Source organism: Pleurodeles waltl, chromosome 7, assembly GCF_031143425.1.
Source record: "Pleurodeles waltl isolate 20211129_DDA chromosome 7, aPleWal1.hap1.20221129, whole genome shotgun sequence".
Classification (NCBI taxonomy): domain Eukaryota; kingdom Metazoa; phylum Chordata; class Amphibia; order Caudata; family Salamandridae; genus Pleurodeles; species Pleurodeles waltl.
In genome coordinates, this window is record NC_090446.1 from 69,325,300 (window position 1) to 69,350,737 (window position 25,438).

General features: G+C 47.9%; 1 protein-coding gene across 1 annotated transcript in view; it reads right to left on the minus strand.

Annotated features, from left to right (window-relative positions):
- Positions 1-25,438, minus strand: part of LOC138303653 (alpha-2-macroglobulin-like protein 1) — a 192,945-nt gene that overhangs the window by 10,406 nt on the left and 157,101 nt on the right. The window contains exons 29-31 of the mRNA XM_069242956.1: positions 7,575-7,792; positions 5,788-6,003; positions 3,876-4,000 (exon numbers count right to left, since the gene is read on the minus strand). Of these exons, the coding sequence (XP_069099057.1) occupies positions 3,876-4,000; positions 5,788-6,003; positions 7,575-7,792 (559 nt within the window). The remainder of the gene's footprint in view (positions 1-3,875; positions 4,001-5,787; positions 6,004-7,574; positions 7,793-25,438) is intronic.

Genomic DNA, 25,438 nt, shown 5'->3' on the forward strand with positions numbered 1-25,438 from the left:
TTCCTCATGTGGGACAAGTCAAAACAGGGGGAAGAAGCATGGGAGGGGAACATTGAATGGCGAAATTACTAAGCCACCAGACTTGCCCTCTCCAGTATCCTCTATGTAGTTTTAAAAATATAAATGTGCGTTCAGTGAAGGTAATGCCTCCAAGGAGAATATGGCGGTTACTAATGTTGCTAACCGACCCAAATTGGCACTCATCCCAATGAAACTTCAGTAGTAGCCCGTGTAGTATTACTTTTGCTCCAGCAACACTTCATTAAAGTGAGTGGGGTTTAGGAATTGTGCTGTTTTCTAAACTTACCACTTTATTTTTAATAGAAATAAAAATTTATGATGTATATATTTTATAATGTTTTAAAAGACAAAATGCAGACCTATACAATTTATTAAGCACTGTTCAATTATTTCCCTGAGACTAAAGACAAATCAAACTATATTTTGGAGATAGTTTAAGGGTAGGTAGGGTGGAGACACTCAAAAGAAAACCATGAAAAGTATATCGTTTACACAAGTACATTTCTATTTGAAGCTTTACTTAATTCCCCCATTTATAGGCTTACTCTATTGTGTGACATTTTCATGTTGGTTAGAATTCTATTGAGTATGTGGTATTGTTAGAAATGGGGTCTTTGGTTGACAGTCAGGTTACCCCCTGTTCAAGCAAGGACCCTCACTCTAGTTAGGGTAAAAACGAATCACCCTCAGCTAACCCCTGTTTACCCACTTGGTAACTTGGCAGACCAGTAGGCTTAACTTCAGAGTGCTAGGTGTAAAGTATGTGTACCAACACACACAGTAAGATAATGAAAACACTACAAAATGGCACAACACCAATTTAGAAAAATAGGAAATATTTATCTTATTTATAGACCAAAACGACAAAAACCCACAATACACAAGTCAAGTTATCAATAAAAATGCAAAAAGAGTCTTTAAGTAGTTTTAAACACACACTAACACTGTTAGCGTGAAAATGTACCTTGGGTGCCTCAAAATAACCCCGCACTGGCGAGTGTGCGTCAAAAAGGGCTTGCGATGCCTTGAATCCACTCACGGGCTGGACCTTGCGTCGTTTCTCCTTTCGCAGGGTCAGGCGCATCATTTCTTCTCTCCGCAGGATAGCGATGTGTCGATCCGGTCAGCACTCTTGGGTCCGGGCAGGCCTTGCATTGTGTTTTACACGCCCAGTGGTACTTGAGTCAGAAATCCAGCCGCACGATGATCTGAAAACCACGCAGCGCAGGTTGAGATCTCCCAGATTCTTCAGTCATGTTTCTGACAAGCGTCGATTTTCAGTTGCAGAGCCGGCAGCACGTCGTTTCTTCAGCCACAGATCGGAGTCACCACGATCTTTTCCCGGCACGGCACTCAGTGCGTGGATTTCCTTGTCTTTAGGCTGCCAGCTTCTCCTTTCAGGGTCCCAGGAACTGGATTGGCACCACAGGGCAGAGTAGAAGTCTCTCCAGGGACTCCTGGGGCTGGCAGAGAGAAGTCTTCGCTGTCCCTGAGACTTCAAACAACAGGAGTCAAGCTCTAAATCAAGCCCTTGGAGATTTCTTCTCAAGATGGAAGGCACACAAAGTCCAGTCTTTGCCCTCTTACTCTGGCAGAAGCGGCAACTGCAAGATAGCTCCACAAAGCACAGTCACAGGCAGGGCAGCTCTTATTCCTCAGCTCTTCTCCAGGCAGAGGTTCCTCTTGTTTCCAGAAGTGTTTTCTAAAGTCTGTGGTTTTGAGTGCCCTTCTTATACCCAATTTCTCCTTTGAAGTAGGGCTACTTCAAAGTAAAGTCACTTTAGAATGTGAAATCCTGCCTTGCCCAGGCCAGGTCCCAGACACTCACCAGGGGCTTGGAGACTGCATTGTGTGAGAGCAGGCACAGCCCTTTCAGGTGTGAGAGACCACTCCTCCCCTCCCTCCTAGCACAGAGGGCTCCTCAGGAAATGCAGGCTACACCCCAGATCCCTTTGTGTCACTGTCTAGTGTGAGGTGCAACCAGCCCAACTGTCAAACTGACCCAGACAGGGAATCCACAAACAGGCAGAGTCACAGAAATGGTATAAGCAAGAAAATGCTCACTTTCTAAAAGTGGCATTTGCAAACACGCAATCTTAAAATCAACTTTACTAAAAGATGTATTTTTAAATTGTGAGCTCAGAGACCCCAAACTCTACATGTCCATCCACTCCCAAAGGGAATCTACACTTTATTCAGATTTAAAGGTAGCCCCCATGTTAACCTATGAGAGGGACAGGCCTTGCAACAGTGAAAAATGAATTTAGCAATATTTCACTGTCAGGACATATAAAACACATTACTATTGGGGTCATTACAACCCTGGCGGACGGTGTTAAAGCGGCGGTAAGACCGCCAACAGGCTGGCGGTCTTTTTTTGAGCATTATGACCATGGTGGTTACCGCCATGGTCATCCGCCGCTTCTCCGTTCCGCCTGCCAGGGCGGAGACGACCGCTGGGCTGGAGACCTGGGTCTCCAGCCCGGCGGCCATCACAATACCGCCACCGGTATTGTGACCCGGCTTACCGCTGTGGATTTCCAGCGGTAGGAACCGCCATGAAATCCATGGCGGTAAGCACTATCAGTGCCAGGGAATTCCTTCCCTGGCACTGAGAGGGGTCTCCCCCACCTCCCCACCCCCACACCGACTCCCACCCCTACACCCCCCACCACCCCTGCCACCCCCCAAATGTGGCAGGGCCCCCCTCCCCACCCCGACCCCGACATTACCTTACACATACACACCTGACACGCACGCAGGCACCACCAACACACATACACGAACACACACCGACATACATGCCAACATCCACACACACAGTCAGACACGTACACCCACATTCACACATTCACGCACACATCCACACAGACATACCTACAGACATACATGCACTCATTCCCAAAACACGCAACACCCCTGCAAGCATACACGCACTCACACACCCCCTCTACATACACAGACGAACACCCCCATGCACCCACACAACACACAACACCTCCCACCCCCCTCCCCTAACGGACGATCGACTTACCTGTTCCGTCGATCCGCCGGGAGGGGACGGGAGCCATGGGGGCAGCTCCGCCGACACCACACCGCCAACAGAACACCGCTGCGCAGAATCTCAGGATGTGATTAGCTGGGCGGTGTTCTGTTGGCGTGGCAGTGGAGGTGGAGCAACCTCCTCTTCCCCGCCGCCCGCAAGTATGGCTGTTGGCGGCTCTCTGTCAGAAAAACGACGGAGGGCAGCCAACGATCATAATACGCCGAGCGGCAAACCTCCACTACTGGCGGTCTTCCGCACGGCGGTCCCTCTGCGGTTTTGTTAAAAGACGGCCGAGGTTGTAATGACCACCTATATGTCCTACCTTAACCATACACTGCACCCTGCCCTTGGGGCTACAAAGGGCTTACCTTAGGGGTGTCTGACATGTAGGAAAAGGGAAGGTTTAAGCCTAGCAAGTAGGAACACTTGCCAAGTCGAAGTTACAGTTAAAACTGCACACACAGACACTGCAGTGGCAGGTCTGAGACATGGTTACATAGCTACTCATGTGGGTGGCACAACCAGTGCTGCAGGCCTACTAGTAGAATTTGATTTAAAGGCCCTGGCACCTCTAGTGCACTTTACTATGGACTTACTAGTAAATCAAATATGGCAATCATGGATAAGCCAACTACATACACATTTTGTAAAGGAGCACTTGCACTTTAGCACTGGTTAGCAGTGGTAAAGTGCCCAGATTAACAAAAACAGCAAAATCAGAGTCCAGCACACATCAACAACCTGGGGAACAGAGGCAAAAGGTTAAGGAGACCACGCCAGGTATCATTATGAAGTAAGAGAATCTCACCTGGCAGTGACTGTGACCGTGAACATTGACTTTGCAGCTTCTGTGCAACTCTCCGGATCTGTAGTTATAGCCAGTTTGAAAGTGGCCTCACTCTTCGGAGGCGGGATGTTATACCTCAATGTTGTCTGACAGAAACAAATATTAGTAAGAGAATGGAGAAAATCCAAGAGTGGCAAAGAGTGTTGGCCCAAGCCCCAGGGTCCAAGGAAAAAATACAGGAAGATTTCAAATGGGGTAGAGAACAGGGGAATAAAGAGCACGTACATGTAGGCAGGATGTATTTGCTGCTATTGAGGATCCTTTTCAAAATATTTAATTAACATAATTTAAACGAATCCTTGAGTATTGTGGTCCCATCTCCATAGACTTAGAGGAAACTGATACAGTAAAACTTGAATAATTAAGGCCTACTGTGCAAGGAACACCAGCTGTCGAGTTGAGGAGAAGCATTTAGTTTAGTGGTTTTTCTGCTCATGGAATTTGAACAATCTCATTTAGAAATGCCTAGGGCATTCCAAAAATCCCTCCCATAAAAAAACAGAAATTAAAGTATCAAGAAGCAGACTAGGCTAAAACAGTAGATCTAACCCAGGAAAAGCATTGAGAAGTCTGAGCTTTAATATTCTAAAATTGTCAGCTTTCATCCTTGAAAATACTGAACAATGCAAGAGGGAAAACCTAGACCAGTAGATGAATAATATTCATGGAATTAAAACTGAAAGTTTCAAGCTGAGGGTATTGCAATCCTTACTAGGAAAATCTAATGGATCTCATCAAGAAAAATCCTGGAGAAATCCTAGACAAAAATGGGACAATGAGAGTTTCTGGTAAAGGGAGTCTAGGACACCATGAAGCAGTGGTCTTGATTATTATCCCACTGTGTACATGACATTCCAATGGTGTCTCCCAGGAAAATTCTTTTGAACTGGGTGCCAACATTACTTAATTTAGTGGTTGCAACAAGGGAAACACATGACTGGAAGAGTGTCAGGAATATAAATGTCAATAAATTACAGGGAAATAATTTGATAAGGATTCACAAGCTGCATTTTTGATAAATGGGATGTAATACTTTTCAACAGAAAATGGCCTATAGTGATGGGGACTCCAATCTCTGGACACCCCAGGCTTCAGTGCTAGTCCATATCCATATATTTACATAAACCCAGTGCTTAATGTGTATCATATTATGTACTGGTGCCTAAACGTACAGAAGCCCATTGCCAATGCCATAAAATGTGGGTTCAGAATCCCAAATCTGGTTAGTCTTGATTCCGTCCCATGCCTCTTTCACCCTTCATCAGAGATCCCTTGCTCCTTTATCTCACTACTTCAGGTTATTTGTAATCCCTTTTTCTTTCTTTGCACTGTTTTACTGTCTTTCTCTTCTTCAGAACATCCTTTTGTGTCTTTCTCTCTCCTGCACTGAGTTAAAGTCTAATGAGGAAAATGAGCTGGTCTCCGAAAACGACTACTGGTGGGCTCCACCAGCAACGAGCAGCTCGAATTAGGAAGTGCATAAACCATAATGCCCCTAACATGTTATGTTGAGCATTGTTACCAGAATAATGATCTACAAGAGAGGTCTTTTAGTCAAGAAATGCATATAACCTCATTCATTAAAAACTGCTACATCTGGGCATGTGACTGTCTGCATAACTTGGTATGTCTCATGTCAAAAAATTCTCATCTGCTGGGCTCTTCTACAGACAGAACAGGAATCCCAGTCCAACTACCCAGAAATATTGAGCCTTTCTTCCTAGGAATTCCAAGCACCTTTCACTCAGAAAAATAAGTTATCCCAGAGATCCTGATTATCCCTCATACAAAGCTCATATGTGGGAAATTCCTAAGGTTTTTGGCAGGATACTGTTTATAACAAAAAGATCCCAATATTTGAATCCTCACTTACCTGCACATACACGCAGCCCTTCCCTGCTGCCGATATTGTGTATTCTCCTGGAACTTTCGTAAGTGGTGCTTGCTGCAGCAGAAGCCGATTTTTGTTGTGCACATGGAACTGTTGTTTGATCTCATCTCCGATTTTGACAGTCACAGTCACATCTCCCTTTTCGCTGAAGGTAGCCCCAGCATAAATGGCTAGACCATTGAGAGCGACCACTGTGTCCTAGAAAAATGGAGGCAACATGGTAACTGGAAAGTGACCCTACCCAAGCAGAATTTTTATAACAGTAACCATGCACCACTGCCCTCTTACTGGCTGGAGTGCCACAGTGCTACCACACCAGTGCCTACTGAATGGTGGATCATCAGGGGCACTCACACAGATCAGGTCCATTTACCTGTGCAAACACTAACAGAAGCCAGTCATTGCTAACAAGCCACTGTGCACACATTGAGTGAGTGGGAGTTTTACATTTCTCCTACACACCTATAAGAACCTGAAAGTGGCAACAAACCATGACCTACAAACTAGCAGGAAAATGAAACAGCCTACAGATTGTCAGAATAGTGGAAACTCACTAGTACGTGCAATGCACTGCTACAAGAGATATAACATTTATTTTTGGGGCAGCTTCTATTTATTCCATAACAGCAGTCATGAAGACACAGGCCACTGCATCAGCCACCCATATCTCAGAAAACGTACTCCCTAAAGAACAAGATGTAGTCTGATTCTAAGGCCACAATTAATCTTAAGCAGTTCATGAAAAGGTAGATCTCTCTTCTGCCAGGCCCAAACTGCCTTCCTTGTAACCTGGGCCAGGAAGATTATTGCCATCACAGCCTTCAATGCCTTAAAGTGTCACATGGTCAAGACAAACCACTCCGTGTCTATGAATATGAAGTGTTTAAATAATGCTGGGTGATCACTTTTCCATTGATAAAATTCTGCACTAACCTAGACCTTAATGTTGGGATGAAACGGAGATTAAGGGGGTCATTCCAGCCGCCCGCCAAGCGGGAACCGCCAGAAGACCGTACCGCGGTCAGAAGACCACGGCGGTCATTCTGAGTTTCCCGCTGGGCTGGCGGGCGACCGCCAGAAGGCCGCCCGCCCGCCCAGCAGGAAACCCCCTTCCACGGGGATGCCGGCTCCGAATGGAGCCGGCGGAGTGGAAAGGGTGCGACGGGTGCAGTTGCACCCGTCGCGATTTTCAGTGTCTGCTATGCAGACACTGAAAATCTTTGTGGGGCCCTGTTAGGGGGCCCCAGCAGTGCCCATGCCATTGGCATGGGCACTGCAGGGGCCCCCAGGGGCCCCACGACACCCGTTCCCGCCAGCCAGGTTCTGGCGGTCAAAACCGCCAGAACCAGGCTGGCGGGAAGGGGGTCGGAATCCCAGCGCCGCCGCCATGGAGGATTCTTCAGGCCAGGGGAAAACCGGCGGGAAACCGCCGGTTTCCCTTTTCTGACCGCGGCTTTACCGCCGCGGTCAGAATTGGCCTGGATGCACCGCCAGCCTGTTGGCGGTGCATCCGCGGTCCCCGGCCCTGGCGGTCTATGACCGCCAGGGTCGGAATGACCCCCTAAATCTTCATCCCTGTGATTGTAAGACCTTTTTACAGAACCAGGGAAGTAAACAGGCAAAGTGAGAGCAAAGTAAGACATCTAGAGGTAGGTGCCCTTGCCCCATTTACAGACCTGTCCTCCAGGAAATGGTGTTCAATACCAAAGAATAGACATTTTATGGATGTGATGTCTGGACATTGTTTTTTCGCTCTTTGTGCCTTTTACCTGAGTTGAAGAGAAGCCCCCATATGGGTTCTGCTGCTTGGAGAGCCAGCTCACGATCTGTGATGCTGTGCCAATGTCTTCTTTGGACACATGGTCCTGAGACATGTATGCCAAGAGCACATAGGATGTCATCTCCACCTCTGCAGAGGGTGCTTGATACCAATAGGGCACATCTTCTTGCTTGGGTTTGTCCTTACGCTCCCAGTGGATCTGTCCCTCTGTAAAAATAAAACTAATATTTAGGGGGTTTAGGGAGCTCAAAGGGTGAACAGTATGGCACAGCAGTGAGGAAGAGAACTATCAAAGAGAGAAGATGAGGTTTCATTAATGTTCGACGTTGTCACCAAATATGTAGGTTTTACTAGCTTACATTTTTAATGAGCAGAAGAAGTGCCATTTTATGGGATACAGTCATACCCAGAACATCTGTTGGGAAAGGTGTGATACCTTGAATGTTCCAATCTAGAACTTCTGAGATCACTTCTTATGCACTACTGTGCCTTCTTAAATTGAACACTAAAGTTGCATTGTTCCCAATCAGCTCAAAAAGACGAGGGGGAATGGTGAGGGCTGCTCCTAGGTGGCATCATTCTTCATATGGTCCAGCCTTTCATCCTTTGTTCATTTGGGTTACATTTACCACAATACCACAGGCAGAATCCAAAAAGAAGCTAAAATATCAGACTTGAATCATAATTTTAAATACAAATCATTTGGTCATCAGGCATCACCAGTCCCTGTCTATTTCTGACAGCAGTGCTGTCCTGTTCGCTGTGTTACAAGTGCATTATATCCAGTGGTATTTGTAATATGGTGGATGGGATATCCATCATGTTTGTGATAGAGCTCCCTTGGAATTGTGCTTTATAACATCAGTAGAAGTTACACATGAAGGTATACCCCTTGCCAATACTTCTAATTTGTACAAATAATCAACCCTGTGCCTGTTTGACTGAATAGTTTGCCTTCATATATGATACTCATGCTGAACAAGCACCTGTACTGATCTACCTTTACCAGTGTTCTACATGACTGCGCATGATCATTAACTACAACTACTTGACCACTTTATGGTAAATGGAACTAGACTGGAAGAACTGTTCTGTAGGCTACACAAGGAAGTTAAAACAGAAGATTATTGGCCCTAGGCTGAAGAATTCATTCCAGTTTCAGCTTTCTCAGTCTACACCCAAGATTTCATCATATATGAGGGCCTCTCACTAGTGATCTAAAGGGATGCAGTGATTACGGTCCCAAAGTACTATTCACATTTGCAAACCTACGTTGTGCAATTTGTGCACCAATTGGCGTGTAAATTGCAATGCAATTTGCTTTGCAACCTTTGCATTAATTGATCGCTTCACAAAATGTCCACTCATAGTGGTTGCAAAATGATCATAGTTATACAGGTTAGTATCTGAAATAAAAACTCCTGCAGTTGGTTGCAAATGCAGAGATGGAGGATGCTAGGACAACAAACCTTCATCCTTGTAGTTTCTTTCCCAAATAGGATAGTTTCTGTTTTTTTGTGTTTTTTTATTTTTTTTCTTCAGAAACCATGTCCGTTCAAGGAAAAGGTTCTGCTTTAAAAAAGGGGGCTTGGGGATGTATAAAATGGCAGTGCCTCGTCACTTGTTGGTTATCAGGCCATTTTTTTGTGGAAAAATGTCAAGATCACAAGTTTCAGTTTTTGGCTGTTTTGGCATCTTTAGCACCACTTCCATGGGGTCAGGACTGGAGGGGCACTACTTGGAGGGCAGGACTCACTTCAGGCAGGGTCCAGTTGTGGGTTCAAGGTTGTTGAAGCTTTTTGTGTCACTGTAGCTCAGAACAGGAAGCCCGCCAACTAGCCCTTGGAGTCACTCTGGTAGTCCTGTGATCAAGCAACAAGGTGGGTTTCAAGCAACAGGGCAGCCCTCCAAAGGTACAAGGCAGGCTTTGGGTAGCAGGACAGTCCTCTGTAAACAGCAAGGCAGTCCTCTGTAACAGAAAGCAGGCCTCAAGAAGCAGGGCTGTCTTCTCAAGTACAACGCAGTCCTTCTGGGGGTCCCCCAAAGGTCCTGGATTGAACTGAAGGGTTGGTTTCAGCGTCCAATGCCTATACCTGGTACCAGCCATTGAAGAACGAGAAACTTCTAGGCATTTCTAGATCAGGTTCAGGAAACTTCCCCCCCTTCCCCTGCTCAGGCTGCAAGAGGCCAGTGTGACAAAAGACTGGTATCTAGATCTTTGTGAGTGTGTTGGAGGCAGCCTCTTTAAAAGGTAATTGGGGCAGAGAACAGGTACACCCCACCCATCCTGCAGTATGGCCCATCCTGCAAACACCAAGTCCCTTTTGTCTTGGTGTTTGGGAGGCATAACCAAAGGTCAACTGCCTACTATTTACAGCCAGGCACCACAGGCTGCAGGTACCAAATGGTTAGGACAAGAAAATGCCAACTTTCTAAAAGTGGCATTTTCAGAGTTGTGACTTAAAATTCATCTTTATCATTGAAGCACATTTTAAAGTACACTTGTTTTTAGACCAAAGATGACATTTCTACCTGTTCCCAACGAAAGTTGGCACTTATTAAATGTAATAAGGTAACCAAATGTTATCCTATGGGAGAGGTAGGCCTCACAGTAGTAAAGAACGATTTTTGATGGATACAACTACCTGGATTCCTCACTCATTGAATTTTCCCCCTGCGCCAGCTTTCGATGGAAATTTTCTTCTTAGCTTCCGCACGTCGACGAGGACATCACAATTGCCCATGAGACACCATCTGACGTCATACAGGCAATAAGAGGTCCTCGACTACGTGCCGACGTCAGTTCCCTTTTTTCTGTGCCTTCTAACAACGGTTATTCTTCGAGGGAGCTACTGTTTCTACTCTGCGTAGTTACAGTTACTGTTACTGTTTCTTTCTTTGAGAAGAAAGCATGTCTCAACGAAAGTCGGGTTTTATGCCCTGCAATGATTCCGGAGGCAAAATGTCAGTGACGGACCCACATATAGACTGTTTGTGGTGTCTCAGCTCCGACCACGACGTGGAGAAATGTGACTCCTGTCAACAGATGAACCCGAAGGCATTAAAGGAGCGAGAGGTGAAACTCTTTTTGGCGAAATCCAAGAAGAAGGAGAAGTGGCATCGATGCAAGTCATCTTCTCCTAAGTCCCATCGGCGTCATCGTGACTCCCGGCGTCGTCGTGAATCTCGACTCCGGTCGAATAGGGAGAGATCGCGCTCAAGGTCGCCTTCAGCTCGACGCCGAAAGACATGGGAAGTTAGTCCCACCATCTCTCCGCAGACGCCTCTTGCATCACCGGCTTCACCAGCTTCGCCGACGTCGCCTTGAATCCACCGTCTGTGTTTTTAGGTTTCTCAGCATCAGGAGTTCTCACCGGCTTCTCAGACGCCGGGGCCGGCGCCGATGTCACCTTGAGCCCAGGCACCACAGTATCCGGCTTTCCCGGCCCCAGGAGCCGACAGTTCCGCATTTTTAAATGCGATGTTTGCTCTCTTTCAACAGATGGCTCCAGGTGGTGGACCGGCTGGTCCTTCGGGTCCATTGGCCTTCAATATGGGTGCTCCGGCTCCTTTACGACCGGCACCTTTCATGCCCTTCCTTCCGATGGGAGGTGTTGGCTCGGCGCTGGTTCCTATGGCGTCAACTTCACAGCCGGTGACGGCGAGTAGATCTGCTGGTCCGGCGCCGGAAAGTTCTCTTGTCCATCCTTTGCCTCATACAGCGCCGAAGAAGTCCACGGCGCCGATGGAACCGGCGTGAGATGGATCCAAGGATCGGCGTCAGGCTTCGACGCCGGCTGACGCCCTGTCGACGCCAAGAATTGAAGCCAGGCTGCATTCAAGAAGGCTTGCTCTTCACTTTCTTGAGGAGCAGGAGTATCGGAAGCAGGCCTTGGAGGAAGGAGAGATTGAAGAACTTCTGGGAGATCTCCAGGGTTTAGATACGTCAAGTGGCTTGGACACCTCTCCAGAATGGGACTTAACATCTCCTGGAGAATATACAGAGGAGGCTGCTTCATTCCACTCTGTAATAAGGAAAGCAGCTGACTTTTTGGACCTTCTCTTGCCAGTGTGTGAACCTAAGCCCAATATTTTAACGGAGGTTTTACATCCTGCTTCGACAGTTGCAGAGCCACTTCTGCCTTTTAATGAGGCTCTGTTAGATCCAATTTTAGAGATCTGGAAGAAGCCGGTGTCATCTTCGGCAGTTAATAGATCAGTGGCTCGCAGGTATCGCGTGGCCCCTGCGGATCCAGGCTTTTTGTCCAGGCACCCGACCCCAGAGAGCCTGGTGGTTCAGGCTTCATGTTCATCTCGGACTGCCCCAGGTTCTTTTCCAGGAGTGCCTTCAGACAGAGACTCAAAGAAAATGGATCAATCTTCCAAGAAGGCTTTCTCTTCATGCAACATGGCTCTAAAATCTACTAATGCCACATGCATTTTGGGCAGATACATCTATGCCCTAATGGAAGAAATAAAGTTGTCCCATACTGAGGTGCCTCAGGAGGTGTTGAGTCTGGTCTCCGATGCTCAAGCTGCGGCAACCCAAGTGATCCAGTCGGGGCTGGACACTACTAATTCTGTGGCCAGGGCTATGGGCACTGCTGTTGCTATGAAGAGGCAGGCCTGGCTTCGTTCCTCTGGTTTCTCATCGGATGTCCAGTCAACCCTGCTGGATCTTCCCTTCGATGGGGATAAACTTTTTGGATCCAAGGCGGACTCTGCCCTTGAGAGATTTAAGGAGAGTAGTGCCACAGCGAAGTCTTTAGGCTTGCAGGCCTCCTCTTCTGCTTCTTCGAGACTCTTCAGAAGATTTAGGGGGTTTGGTCGTGGCTCATCCTCCTCCTTTCGGGGCAGATATCAACAACAACCCGCCACTGCTCTCTCCTATAGATCATACAGGGGGACGGGGAGGGTCCGAACCAGGGGAGCCGCCCAGCAGTACTCTGCCTCTTCCTCTTACTCTGGAGGGGTGCAGCATGGGAAGCAGCCTTAGTCTTCCACCAATTCCTTCACATACCACTCCTGTAGGGGGGAGGTTATTGAGCTTTCTCCGCAAGTGGGAGGATATAACATCAGACTCCTGGGTCACCAGCATTGTGGGGAAAGGCTATTCCCTTCCCTTTCGGGAGTTTCCTCCCCCCATCCCGCCCATCATACTGTTCAGGAGAGCATCTCCTGTTACTAGAACAGGAGGTTCTAGTCCTCCTTTCAAAGGGTGCAGTGGAGTTGGTTCTAGAGCCGGAGAGGGGTCAGGGTTGTTACTCAAGATACTTCCTGATCCCCAAGAAGGATGGTCGGTTGAGGCCTATCGTGGACCTTTGGATCTTGAATTGGTTCCTCAAACAGAAAAAGTTCAAGATGCTGACCTTGGCTCATGTGCTTTTGGCATTGAACAAAGGAGATTGGATGGTGTCTGTCGACTTGCAGGATGCTTACTTTCACATCCCGATACTCAAGTCGCACAGGAAGTATCTCCGGTTTGTGGTGGGATCGCAGCACTATCAGTTTGCGGTCCTTCCATTTGGTCTTACTTCAGCACCTCGAGTCTTTACAAAGGTGATGGCTGTGGTTGCAGCAGAGCTCAGAAGGAAGGGGATAGCGGTATTTCCTTACCTGGACGATTGATTGATTAAAGCCAAGTCTCCGGAGCTCGTGCTGCGTCACCTGCAGTCGACAACCCAGTTGTTGTTCGACCTGGGTTTTTCTGTGAACGTGCCCAAATCTCACCTGGAGCCCTCTCAGCGCCTCCTGTTCATAGGGGCAGTACTGGATACAACATTGAATCGTGCCTTTCCTCCTCCTCAGCGGATTCAGGACATTCAGGCGTTGGTTCCAATGTTTCAAAGTGAAGCGGTCATTCCAGTCCTCAAGGTCCTACGTCTGCTAGGTCTGTTTGCTTCTTGCATTCTGTTGGTCACTTACGCTCGCTGCACATGAGGGCTCTTCAGTGGTGCCTCCGAAAGCAGTGGTCTCAACACAAAGGAGATCTCGAGGGATCGGTAAAGATCTCCAGGGACGCTGCAGTGGATCTAACATGGTAGGTTGCAGACGGCAATCTTTCCCAAGGAAGGCCATTCTCGCAACCTCTGCCAGTGACCACAGTAATAACGGATGCTTCCACTCTAGGGTGGGGAGCTCATCTGGGGGACCTGGAGGTCAAAGGTCATTGGTCTCCAGTGGAACAGATGTTTCACATAAATCTGTTAGAGTTGCGGGGAATACGTCTGGCTCTCAAGGCCTTTCTCCCTTCCCTTTGCGGTAAGTCGGTTCAGGTCTTGACTGACAATACTACCGCGATGTGGTATATAAACAAACAGGGAGGAGTAGGGTCGTACCTTCTCTGCAGAGAAGCTCTGCGACTATGGTATTGGTCAAGGGACCATCAGATTTGCTTGGTAGCAAACCATCTGGCCGGAGTCTTGAACATGCGTGCGAACAGTCTCAGTCGGCACTTCTCGACCGATCACAAGTGGCGTCTTCATCCAGATCTAGTCCGGCAGATCTTCCAGATGTGGGGGATTCCTCAGGTAGATCTATTTGCCACTCGGGAGAACTCGCACTGCCTGTTGTTCTGCACCCTCCTATATCCGGTGCAAGGAACGTTGGGGGACGCGTTTCAGATGTCCTTGTGCGACCAGTTGCTTTACGCGTTTCCCCCCATACCTTTGATTCCTCGGGTTCTGAGAAAAATTCGCCAAGACCGGGTTCAAGTCATCTTAATAGCTCCGGATTGGCCAAGGAGGGTATGGTATTCGGATCTTCTCCAACTCTCTCTGTGCCCCCCACTCCGTCTCCCTCTCAGGGCAGACCTCCTCTCACAATCGCAGGGGCAGGTTTTACACCCCCACCTCCAGAGCCTGCACCTTCATGCCTGGACATTAAACGGGGCAATCTGAGTTCCTTTTTTCTCCCACCTGAGGTAGTGGATGTTATTTTATCGGCCAGGCAACACTCCACCAAATCTATCTACGCTAGCAGGTGGGCTAAATTTGTGTGTTGGTGTGGAGAAAGGCAAATCGATCCCTTACATGCCCACTTATCAGATATCTTATCTTTTGCATTGTCCTTGGCACAGAGGGGTTGTGCAGTGGCTACAGTCAAGGGCTATTTATCGGCCCTGTCAGCCTTTCTGTGTCTTCCAGACCAACCTTCTTTATTTAAATCTCCTTTAGTATTAAGATTTTTAAAAGGCCTCATTAATAAGTTTCCTCCCACTCCTTTCATTATGCCTCAGTGGGATTTGCACCTAGTCTTAACGTTTCTTATGTTTTCACCTTTTGAGCCCATGCATTCTTGCCCCATAAGGTTATTGGTGTTAAAGACTGTTTTCCTTGTTGCGATCACTTCTGCTAGAAGAGTGAGTGAGCTGTAGGCTCTTTCTGTTAAGCCCCCGTATACATCCTTCTATGTAGATAAGGTGGTATTGAGGACCAAGGCTGCTTTCTTGACGAAGTTTGTTTCACCCTTCCATATGGGTCAGACTATTACTCTCTCCTCTTTTTATCCTCTACCTCATCCTTCTAAAGAGGAAGAAAGACTACATCGTTTGGACCCGAGAAGAGCGCTGAGCTCCTTCATAGACAGAACGAAGGAGTTTAGATTGGAGGATCAACTCTTCATCGGGTACGTGGGAAAGAGGAGAGGAAGGGCAGTCCACAAGAGAACACTCTCCAGGTGGGTCATTCTTTGCATTAAGTTGTGTTATTCTCTGGCAAAAAAAGAACCCCCTGATGAAATAAGAGCTCACTCCACCAGAGCTAAGTCGACCTCTTCGGCCTTGGCTAGGGGTGTTCCTGTGGTTGACATCTGCAAGGCCGCAACTTGGTCATCCCTCCACACTTTTGCAAAGCATTATTGCTTGGATTCGGAGGTTAGGAGGGATGGCCATTTTGCACGGTCGGTGCTGCAGGATTTCTTGGTTTGACCATTCAGGCACCCACCACCTAGTGCGGTACTGCTTTGGGACTCTATTCAATGAGTGAGGAATCCACAGGTAGTTGTATCCATCAGAAGAACGAGTTACTTACCTTCGGTAACGCCTTTTCTGGTGGATACATTAGCTACCTGTGAATTCCTCACGGTCCCTCCCGCCTCCCCATTGCCTGCCTGGTCTTACCAAGCTATCCTCTAACTCTAAGAAGAGTTTGTAAGATTGCTATACATAGTATTGACATTTTTGGGCTGATGTTTTTATCTTTTGATGTAATTAAATATTGTTGTATAAATATTTGTTTCAATGGCCTATTCGTCTCAAAGGCACGTAAAAATGTTGGTACTGACGTCGGCACGTCGGCGAGGACCTCTTATTGCCTGTATGACATCAGACGGCGCCGCGTGGGCAATTGTGACGTCCTCGTCGACGTGTGGAAGCTAGGAAGAAGATTTCTGTCGAAAGCTGGCGCAGGGGAAAAATTCAATGAGTGAGGAATCCACAGGTAGCTAATGTATCCACCAGAAAAGGTGTTACCGAAGGTAAGTAACTTGTTCTTTAGGAGTTTTTCACTACCAGGATACATGAAAACCTAAACGTACACGTGAAAATGCTTAACCTCTTGGGTGCCTTGGACGAGATGATCTCGTCCAAGGCTACAGTTCCCCTGTGCCTTGGACGAGATCATCTCGTCCATGGCACAGGGGAACTTGGGGGCGCATTAGCGCGCCCCCGTGCACCCCCTTCCCCCCCCAAGTCGGGGATGGAAGGGGAAGACCTTCCCCTTCCACCCCCCCCACCCCCCCCTGTGACGTCAGCGCGCGCGCGCGCGCTGATGTGTCACAGGGGCCTCCCTCGTTGCGCTGGAAGCTCTGCTTCCAGCGCGATTGAAAAAGAAATGCAAAAGCATTTCTTTTTCAATCACTTGGGAGGCCCGGAGGGGCTTCAAAGGGAAGGAAAAGTATTTCCTTCCCTTTGAAGTCCCTCCGAGGGTTTCAAAAGCCGGATTGCTTGCAATCCGGCTTTTGAAACCCCACTAGACACCAGGGATTTTTTTTTTTTTCTTTGAAATTGACAAAAGGGAGCGACCCCTTGGGCAAGGGTCGCTCCCATGGGGGGCATTTTTTTGAAAAGGCCTTTTCTGCCCCCCCTGGGGGCAGAAACCTCTAGGCACCAGGGACCATTTTTTTTTTTGTTTCATTTTTTTTTATTGAGGTGGGGAGCGACCCCTTAGGCAAGGGTCGCTCCCCTTGGGGGAAAATTATATTTTGGCCATTTCTGCCCCCCTTGGGGGCAGATTGGCCTATTTTGATGAGGCCAATCTGCCCCCAAGGGGGGTAGAAACCACTAGACACCAGGGATTTTTTTATTTTTTTATTGTTATTGACAAAAGGGAGCGACCCCTTGGGCAAGGGTCGCTCCCAGGGGGGGCATATTTTCGGGAAGGCCTTTTCTGCCCCCCCTGGGGGCAGATCGGCCTACTATTAGGCCGATCTGCCCCCAGGGGGGGCAGAAACCTCTAGGCACCAGGGACCATTTTATTTATTTTTTGTTCATTTTTTTTTGTTTTGGTGGGGAGCGACCCCTTAGGCAAGGGTCGCTCCCCTTGGGGGAAAATTATATTTTGGCCATTTCTGCCCCCCTTGGGGGCAGATTGGCCTATTTTGATGAGGCCAATCTGCCCCCAAGGGGGGTAGAAACCACTAGACACCAGGGATTTTTTTATTTTTTTATTGTTATTGACAAAAGGGAGCGACCCCTTGGGCAAGGGTCGCTCCCAGGGGGGGCATATTTTCGGGAAGGCCTTTTCTGCCCCCCCTGGGGGCAGATCGGCCTACTATTAGGCCGATCTGCCCCCAGGGGGGGCAGAAACCTCTAGGCACCAGGGACCATTTTTTTTTATTTTTTTTTGTTTTGGTGGGGAGCGACCCCTTAGGCAAGGGTCGCTCCCCTTGGGGGAAAATTATATTTTGGCCATTTCTGCCCCCCTTGGGGGCAGATTGGCCTATTTTGATGAGGCCAATCTGCCCCCAAGGGGGGTAGAAACCACTAGACACCAGGGAGTTTTTTCTTTGCGTGAATTTCACGCAAAGGGAGCGACCCCTTAGGCAAGGGTCGCTCCCTGGGGGGGAGGGCAATTTATTTTAGGCCGATCTGCCCCCAGGGGGGGAAGAAACCTCTAGGCGCCAGGGCAATTTTTTTTTTTGTGTTTTTTTTTTTTGTTCTTTCTTTTTTTTAGAGATGGGGAGCGACCCATCAGGCAAGGGTCGCTCCCCTGGGGGGCAAATTGTATTTAGACCATTTCTGCCCCCCTGGGGGCCGATTGGCCGATTTTAGGTCAATCTGCCCCCAAGGGGGCAGAAACCACTAGGCACCGGGGATTTGTTTTTTGGCGCCAATGTCACGCAGGGGGAGCGACCCCGTAGGCAAGGGTCGCTCCCGGGGGGGGGGGGGGTTGGGGGGGCAAATTTATTTTAGGCCATTTCTGCCCCCCCGGGGGACAGATCGGCCTATTATTAGGCCGAACTGCCCCCGGGGGGGGGGGCAGAACACTCTAGGCACCAGGGCAATTTTTTTTCTGTGTTTTTTTTTTGTTGTTGTTTCTTTTTTTAGAGATGGGGAGCGACCCATAAGGCAAGGGTCGCTTCCCTGGGGGGGGCAAATTGTATTTAGACCATTTCTGCCCCCCTGGGGGCAGATTGGCCAATTTTAGGTCAATCTGCCCCCAAGGGGGCAGAAACCACTAGGCACCGGGGATTTGTTTTTTGGCGCCAATGTCACGCAGGGGGAGCGACCCCGTAGGCAAGGGTCGCTCCCGGGGGGGGGGGGGTTGGGGGTTGGGGGGGCAAATTTATTTTAGGACATTTCTGCCCCCCCGGGGGACAGATCGGCCTATTATTAGGCCGAACTGCCCCCCGGGGGGGGGGCAGAACACTCTAGGCGCCAGGGCAATTTTTTTTTTGTGTGTTTTTTTTTTGTTGTTTCTTTTTTTAGAGATGGGGAGCGACCCATCAGGCAAGGGTCGCTCCCCTGGGGGGGCAAATTGTATTTAGACCATTTCTGCCCCCCTGGGGGCAGATTGGCCAATTTTAGGTCAATCTGCCCCCAAGGGGGCAGAAACCACTAGGCACCGGGGATTTGTTTTTTGGCGCCAATGTCACGCAGGGGGAGCGACCCCGTAGGCAAGGGTCGCTCCCGGGGGGGGGGGGGGGGTTGGGGGGGCAAATTTATTTTAGGACATTTCTGCCCCCCCGGGGGACAGATCGGCCTATTATTAGGCCGAACTGCCCCCGGGGGGGGGGGGCAGAACACTCTAGGCGCCAGGGCAATTTTTTTTTTGTGTGTTTGTTTTTTGTTGTTTCTTTTTTTAGAGATGGGGAGCGACCCATCAGGCAAGGGTCGCTCCCCTGGGGGGGCAAATTGTATTTAGACCATTTCTGCCCCTCTGGGGGCAGATTGGCCAATTTTAGGTCAATCTGCCCCCAAGGGGGCAGAAACCACTAGGCACCGGGGATTTGTTCTTTGGCGCCAATGTCACGCAGGGGGAGCGACCCCGTAGGCAAGGGTCGCTCCCGGGGGGGGGTGGGTGTTGGGGGGGCAAATTTATTTTAGGCCATTTCTGCCCCCGGGGGGGGGGGGCAGAAACCTCTAGGCGCCAGGGGAATTTTTCTTTTTTTTCTTTTTTTTTTTTTTTTAGAGATGGGGAGCGACCCATCAGGCAAAAGTCGCTCCCCTGGGGGACAAATTGTATTTAGGCCATTTCTGCCCCCCTTGGGGGCAGATTGGCTGAGTTTAGGTCAACCTGCCCCCAATGGGGCAGAAACCACTAGGCACCGGGGATTTGTTTTTTGGTGCCAATGTCACGCAGGGGGAGCGACCCCGTAGGCAAGGGTCGCTCCCGGCGGGGGAGGGTGGGGGTTGGGGGGGCAAATTTATTTTAGGGCATTTCTGCCCCCCCCCCCTGGGGCCGGCTGAGCTACAGGCCAAACACCACAGGTAGGCACCTTGCAAAAAACACCTCTGTTTTCTGTGAAAAAATATGTTGTGTCCACGTTGTGTTTTGGGCCATTTCCTTTTGTGGGCGCTAGGCCTACCCACAGAAGTGATGTACCATTTTTATCGAGAGACTTAGGGGAACGCTGGGTGGAAGGAAATTTGTGGCTCCTCTCAGATTCCAGAACTTTCTGTCACCGAAATGAGAGGAAAAAGTGTTTTTTGGGCCAAATTTTGATGTTTGCAAAGGATTCTGGGTAACATAACCTGGTCAGAGCCCCGCAAGTCACCCCATCTTGGATTCCCCTGGGTTTCTAGTTTTCAAAAATGCACTGGTTTGCTAGGTTTCCTCAGGTGTCGGCTGAGCTACAGGCCAAAATCCACAGGTAGGCACTGCTTTTTATAAAAAAATGTGATGTGTCCACGTTGTGTTTTGGGCCCTTTCCTTTCGTGGGCGCTAGTCCTACCCACACAAGTGAGGTATCATTTTTATTGGGAGACTTGGGGGAACGCTGGGTAGAAGGAAATTTGTGGCTCCTCTCAGATTCCAGAACTTTCTGCCACAGAAATGTGAGTAACATGTGTATTTTTAGCCACATTTTGAGGTTTGCAAAGGATTCTGGGTAACAGAACCTGGTCCGAGCCCCGCAAGTCACCCCTCCTTGGATTCCCCTAGGTCTCTAGTTTTCAGAAATGCACAGGTTTGGTAGGTTTCCCTAGGTGCCGGCTGAGGTAGAGGCCAAAATCTACAGGTAGGCACTTCGCAAAAAACACCTCTGTTTTTTTCCAAAATTTAGGATGTGTCCACGTTGCGCTTTGGGGTGTTTACTGTCGCCGGCGCTAGGCCTACCCACGCAAGTGAGGTATCATTTTTATCGGGAGACTTGGGGGAACGCTGGGTGGAAGGAAATTTGTAGCTCCTCTCAGATTCCAGAACTTTCTGCCACAGAAATGTGAGGGACATGTGTTTTTTTAGCCAAATTTTGAGGTTTGCAAAGGATTCTGGGTAACAGAACCTGGTCCGAGCCCCGCAAGTCACCCCTCCTTGGATTCCCCTAGGTCTCTAGTTTTCAGAAATGCACAGGTTTGGTAGGTTTCCCTAGGTGCCGGCTGAGCTAGAGGCCAAAATCTACAGGTAGGCACTTCGCAAAAAACACCTCTGTTTTTTTCCAAAATTTAGGATGTGTCCACGTTGCGCTTTGGGGTGTGTCCTGTCGCCGGCGCTAGGCCTACCCACGCAAGTGAGGTATCATTTTTATCGGGAGACTTGGGGGAACGCTGGGTAGAAGGAAATTTGTAGCTCCTCTCAGATTCCAGAACTTTCTGCCACAGAAATGTGAGGGACATGTGTTTTTTTAGGCAAATTTTGAGGTTTGCAAAGGATTCTGGGTAACAGAACCTGGTCCGAGCCCCGCAAGTCACCCCTCCTTGGATTCCCCTAGGTCTCTAGTTTTCAGAAAAGCACAGGTTTGGTAGGTTTCCCTAGGTGGCGGCTGAGCTAGAGGCCAAAATCTACAGGTAGTCACTTTGCTAAAAACAGCTCTGTTTTCGGTGATATGTCCACGTTGTGTTTTGGGGCATATCCTGTCGCGGGCGCTAGGCCTACCCACACAAGTGAGGTATCATTTTTATCGGGAGACGTGGGGGAACGCTGGGTGGAAGGAAATTTGTGGCTCCTCTCAGATTCCAGAACTTTCTGCCACAGAAATGTGAGGAACATGTGTTTTTTTAGCCAAATTTTGAGGTTTGCAAAGGATTCTGGGTAACAGAACCTGGTCCGAGCCACACAAGTCACCCCTCCTTGGATTCCCCTAGGTCTCTAGTTTTCAGAAATGCATAGGTTTGGTAGGTTTCCCTAGGTGGCGGCTGAGCTAGAGGCCAAAATCTACAGGTAGTCACTTTGCTAAAAACAGCTCTGTTTTCTGTGATATGTCCACGTTGTGTTTTGGGGCATATCCTGTCGCGGGCGCTAGGCCTACCCACACAAGTGAGGTATCATTTTTATCGGGAGACGTGGGGGAACGCTAGGTGGAAGGAAATTTGTGGCTCCTCTCAGATTCCAGAACTTTCTGCCACAGAAATGTGAGGAACATGTGTTTTTTTAGCCAAATTTTGAGGTTTGCAAAGGATTCTGGGTAACAGAACCTGGTCCGAGCCACACAAGTCACCCCTCCTTGGATTCCCCTAGGTCTCTAGTTTTCAGAAATGCACAGGTTTGGTAGGTTTCCCTAGGTGGCAGCTGAGCTAGAGGCCAAAATCTACAGGTAGTCACTTTGCTAAAAACAGCTCTGTTTTCTGTGATGTGTCCACGTTGTGTTTTGGGGCATATCCTGTCGCGGGCGCTAGGCCTACCCAAACAAGTGAGGTATCATTTTTATCGGGAGACTTGGGGGAACATAGAATAGCAAAACAAGTGTTATTGCCCCTTGTCTTTCTCTACATTTATTCCTTCCAAATATAGGGGTGTGTGTAAAAAAGACATCTATTTGAGAAATTCCATGTAATTCACGTGCTACTATGGTCACCCCGGAATTCAGAGATGTGCAAATAACCACTGCTCCTCAACACCTTATCTTGTGCCCTTTTTGGAAATGCAAAGGTTTTCTTGATAGCTATTTTTTACTCCTTATATTTCAGCAAATGAATTACTGTATACCCGGTATAGAATGAAAACGCACTGCAGGGTGCAGCTCATTTATTGGCTCTGGGTTCCTCGGGTTCTTGATGAACCTACAAACCCTATATATCCCCGCAACCAGAGGAGTCCAGCAGACGTAACGGTATATTGCTTTCGATAATCTGACATTGCAGGGAAAAGTTACAGAGTAAAAAGTAGAGAAAAATTGATGTTTTTTTCACCTCAATTTCAATATTTTTCTTTTTCAGCTGTTATTTTCTGTAGGAAACCCTTGTAGGATCTACACAAATGACCCCTTGCTGAATTCAGAATTTTGTCTACTTTTCAGAAATGTTTAGGTTTCTGGGATCCAGCATTGGTTTCATGACCATTCCTGTCACTGACTGGAAGGAGGCTGAAAGCACAAAAAATTGCACAAATGGGGTATGCCCCGGTAAAATGCCAAAATTGTGTTGAAAAATTGGGTTTTCGGATTCAAGTCTGCCTGTTCCTGAAAGCTAGGAAGCTGCTGAGTTTAGCACCGCAAACCCTTTGTTGATGCCATTTTCAGGGGAAAAACCACAAGCCTTCTTCTGCAGCCCCTTTTTCCAATTTTTTTGAAAAAAACGAAATTTTCACTGTATTTTGGCCAATTTCTTGGCCTCCTTCAGGGGAACCCACAAAGTCTGGATACCTTTAGAATCCCTAGGATGTTGGAAAAAAAGGACGCAAATTTGGCTTGGTTAGCTTATGTGGACAAAAAGTTATGAGGGCCTAAGCGCGAACTGCCACAAATAGGCAAAAAAAGGCCTGGCACAGGAGGGGGAAAAGGCCTGGCAGCGAAGGGGTTAAATATACTGCACCCTGCTCTCTGGGCTGTTTTGGCTGTGTCATCTTGCCATGCAGAATTAGCACTTTTTGCACACACAGGCTGCAATGACAGGCCTGAGACATGTTTAAAGGGGTGCTTAGGCAGGTGGCACAATCAGTATAGCATTCAATTTACAGACCATGGGTACATGTAGTATCTCGTTACTATGAACGTATGCATGTGCCAATTGAGTGTAACACCATTTTTACTATACCAAAACAATGGATTGGGAAGTTGCACCAGTGATTGCCAGTGGTTGAGATTAATTCAAGCATTCCATCCATCACCTTGTTGGTTTTGCAGGTCTAACAAGCTTGCATAATAAGCCCTTCCTGAGATGGATGAGCCATCAACAACTTTGAGTCTCCTAGAACTGGACAGTGCCAGAGGGCAGTTTGTCGATTCATTGCAGGAGCAGAAGCAAGTTTCCTCTTTTTGACCAAGATGTGGTCCATCACAGCTTTGTTAAAGTGAAGCAAGTGCTCAACAGGATTTCCATGGGAAATTTGTGGAGGATAAATCTTTATTCCCCTCCACTGATACAGGCAATTACAGTATTTCCACAGTTTTGTGCAAAATGGGCATAACTAAGGCCACCTAGTCAGTGAGAGGCCCCGAGGGACACTTCAGATCAATATTAAGGGAACTATCTAAGCTTCTGGCACTCTACAGAGTCAAATAATCACCTGTATCAATGCTGTTACAAGAGCCATGATTAGAATCACAGCCAAAGAGCTCCTGAAGATGATCTAAGATGATCTTAGGTCTTATCATGGGTCAAGGGCATGTAGGGTTTTCCTCCTCAAGCAGTTAATGTCCAGTATGTCTAAATCTGGCATTAGTCTTTGGAAAGTCCATCAATGTCAGTAAAGGATCCATGCTCGGCGCAGAACATAGCAAGGTTAGGTCGGGCACTGATGCCTGTGACCAATCGACAAAACATTTCGGAGCTGAAGAGGCACTGCTAGCACCGGAATGGCGTGAGAAGGAGACAGAGAGGAGTTGACTGTTGCCGAGGATGGTGATGCTGGCAGAAGCTTTGTGGGATGTCCTGAAGGCTAACTAGGTATGGAAGGTACACCAAAAGGTGTCAGAACAGCAGAATATTTCAACCACAGCATGGGTGACAGATGTGACCTACACTGGGTCAGCACTAAAACCGACATAAAAAGGGCTTCAATTCCTGGAGTTGAGACTGATACCAACTACATCTCGACCAATACAGGCTTTGAGGGCGATGCTAAGGCTGAAGTCTGGGAACCCTGCTACCGAAAGAAAAACCTCCCCCTCAAACTATAACAACGTCTAAAATTGGAACAATTCCTGTTGTGCTGCTTCTTGTGAGATGACTTGTCTTTGTCCATAGAAGCAGGCCATTTTGAAAACTTAGCTGTCATAAGTAATTTGCCGGTCATGTGGCCTACTTTTCACATGAACCAGAGTTGTGTTTTAGGATGCAAACATCGGCGAGAGATGTCCCGAGGGTCAGACATCAACATCTGCTTATGGAAGAAAGATTACACCATATAAACCCTGAAATATTTTTTGCATTATAAACATTCAAGGAGAGCCACTCCATATCCACATTGAAGGTGGTGGAAAAAAAGGAAATTACATCAACACAATGGGGTTGTGCAATATGTGGCTCTGTGACATCGTATCCTGAGAGGATTCCATAGTAAAGTCAGAGCTGTGCAGCTACCTGCCTGCATGGGAGAACTATTTCAATGTGCTCAGATGCAGTCTGGTTCCTGGGGGAGATGCAGGAGATGAGGAACCTGCAGGTGGAAGTATGCATCGTATTTGCATGAACAGCTTTCAACCTTTACATCTGATACTGAAAATGCACTACATTAGATACAGTAGAACTATCTCTGGTTAGGTCTTGTAACATGTGGTCAAGTTGGCCAATGTACCTGTGGTTTAGAGTCAAGGTATACGGATTCACAAGTCTTGATTGCAGGGAACTCACTTTCCAAAACACCTATTGCTAAAAATTTGGAAGTTAACTTTCAAAACCTCTCACATTTGGTTAATGCAAATGTCCTTCTTGACTCTTTTTGAAATAACATATTTTTGCATTTCACACTGATATTCAAAAACATCTTGTGCAATTGCAGTGTTTCACTTATGTTCATTGTCTGATATGCTAGACTCCATTATAACATTATTTTAATCTAGGCCCAGATTTACAAAAAAGTGCAGCATCTGACCAATGCTGAAATGCAGGAATGCACAATATTTACAAAAATACAGCGCTCCCATGTGTTTCCCTCTGCTCCGGTGCTAAATTTGGCTGCTAGTGCAAATGCAGGCATCCTTCCACCATAGTGGAAGGGTGTCTGTGTTGAGGGGATAGATGGTTTATGTGTAGGAAGATGCCCCTTCCTGCACATAAACAATCTACAATGGCGATTTGGCACTTCTATGCAGCACACA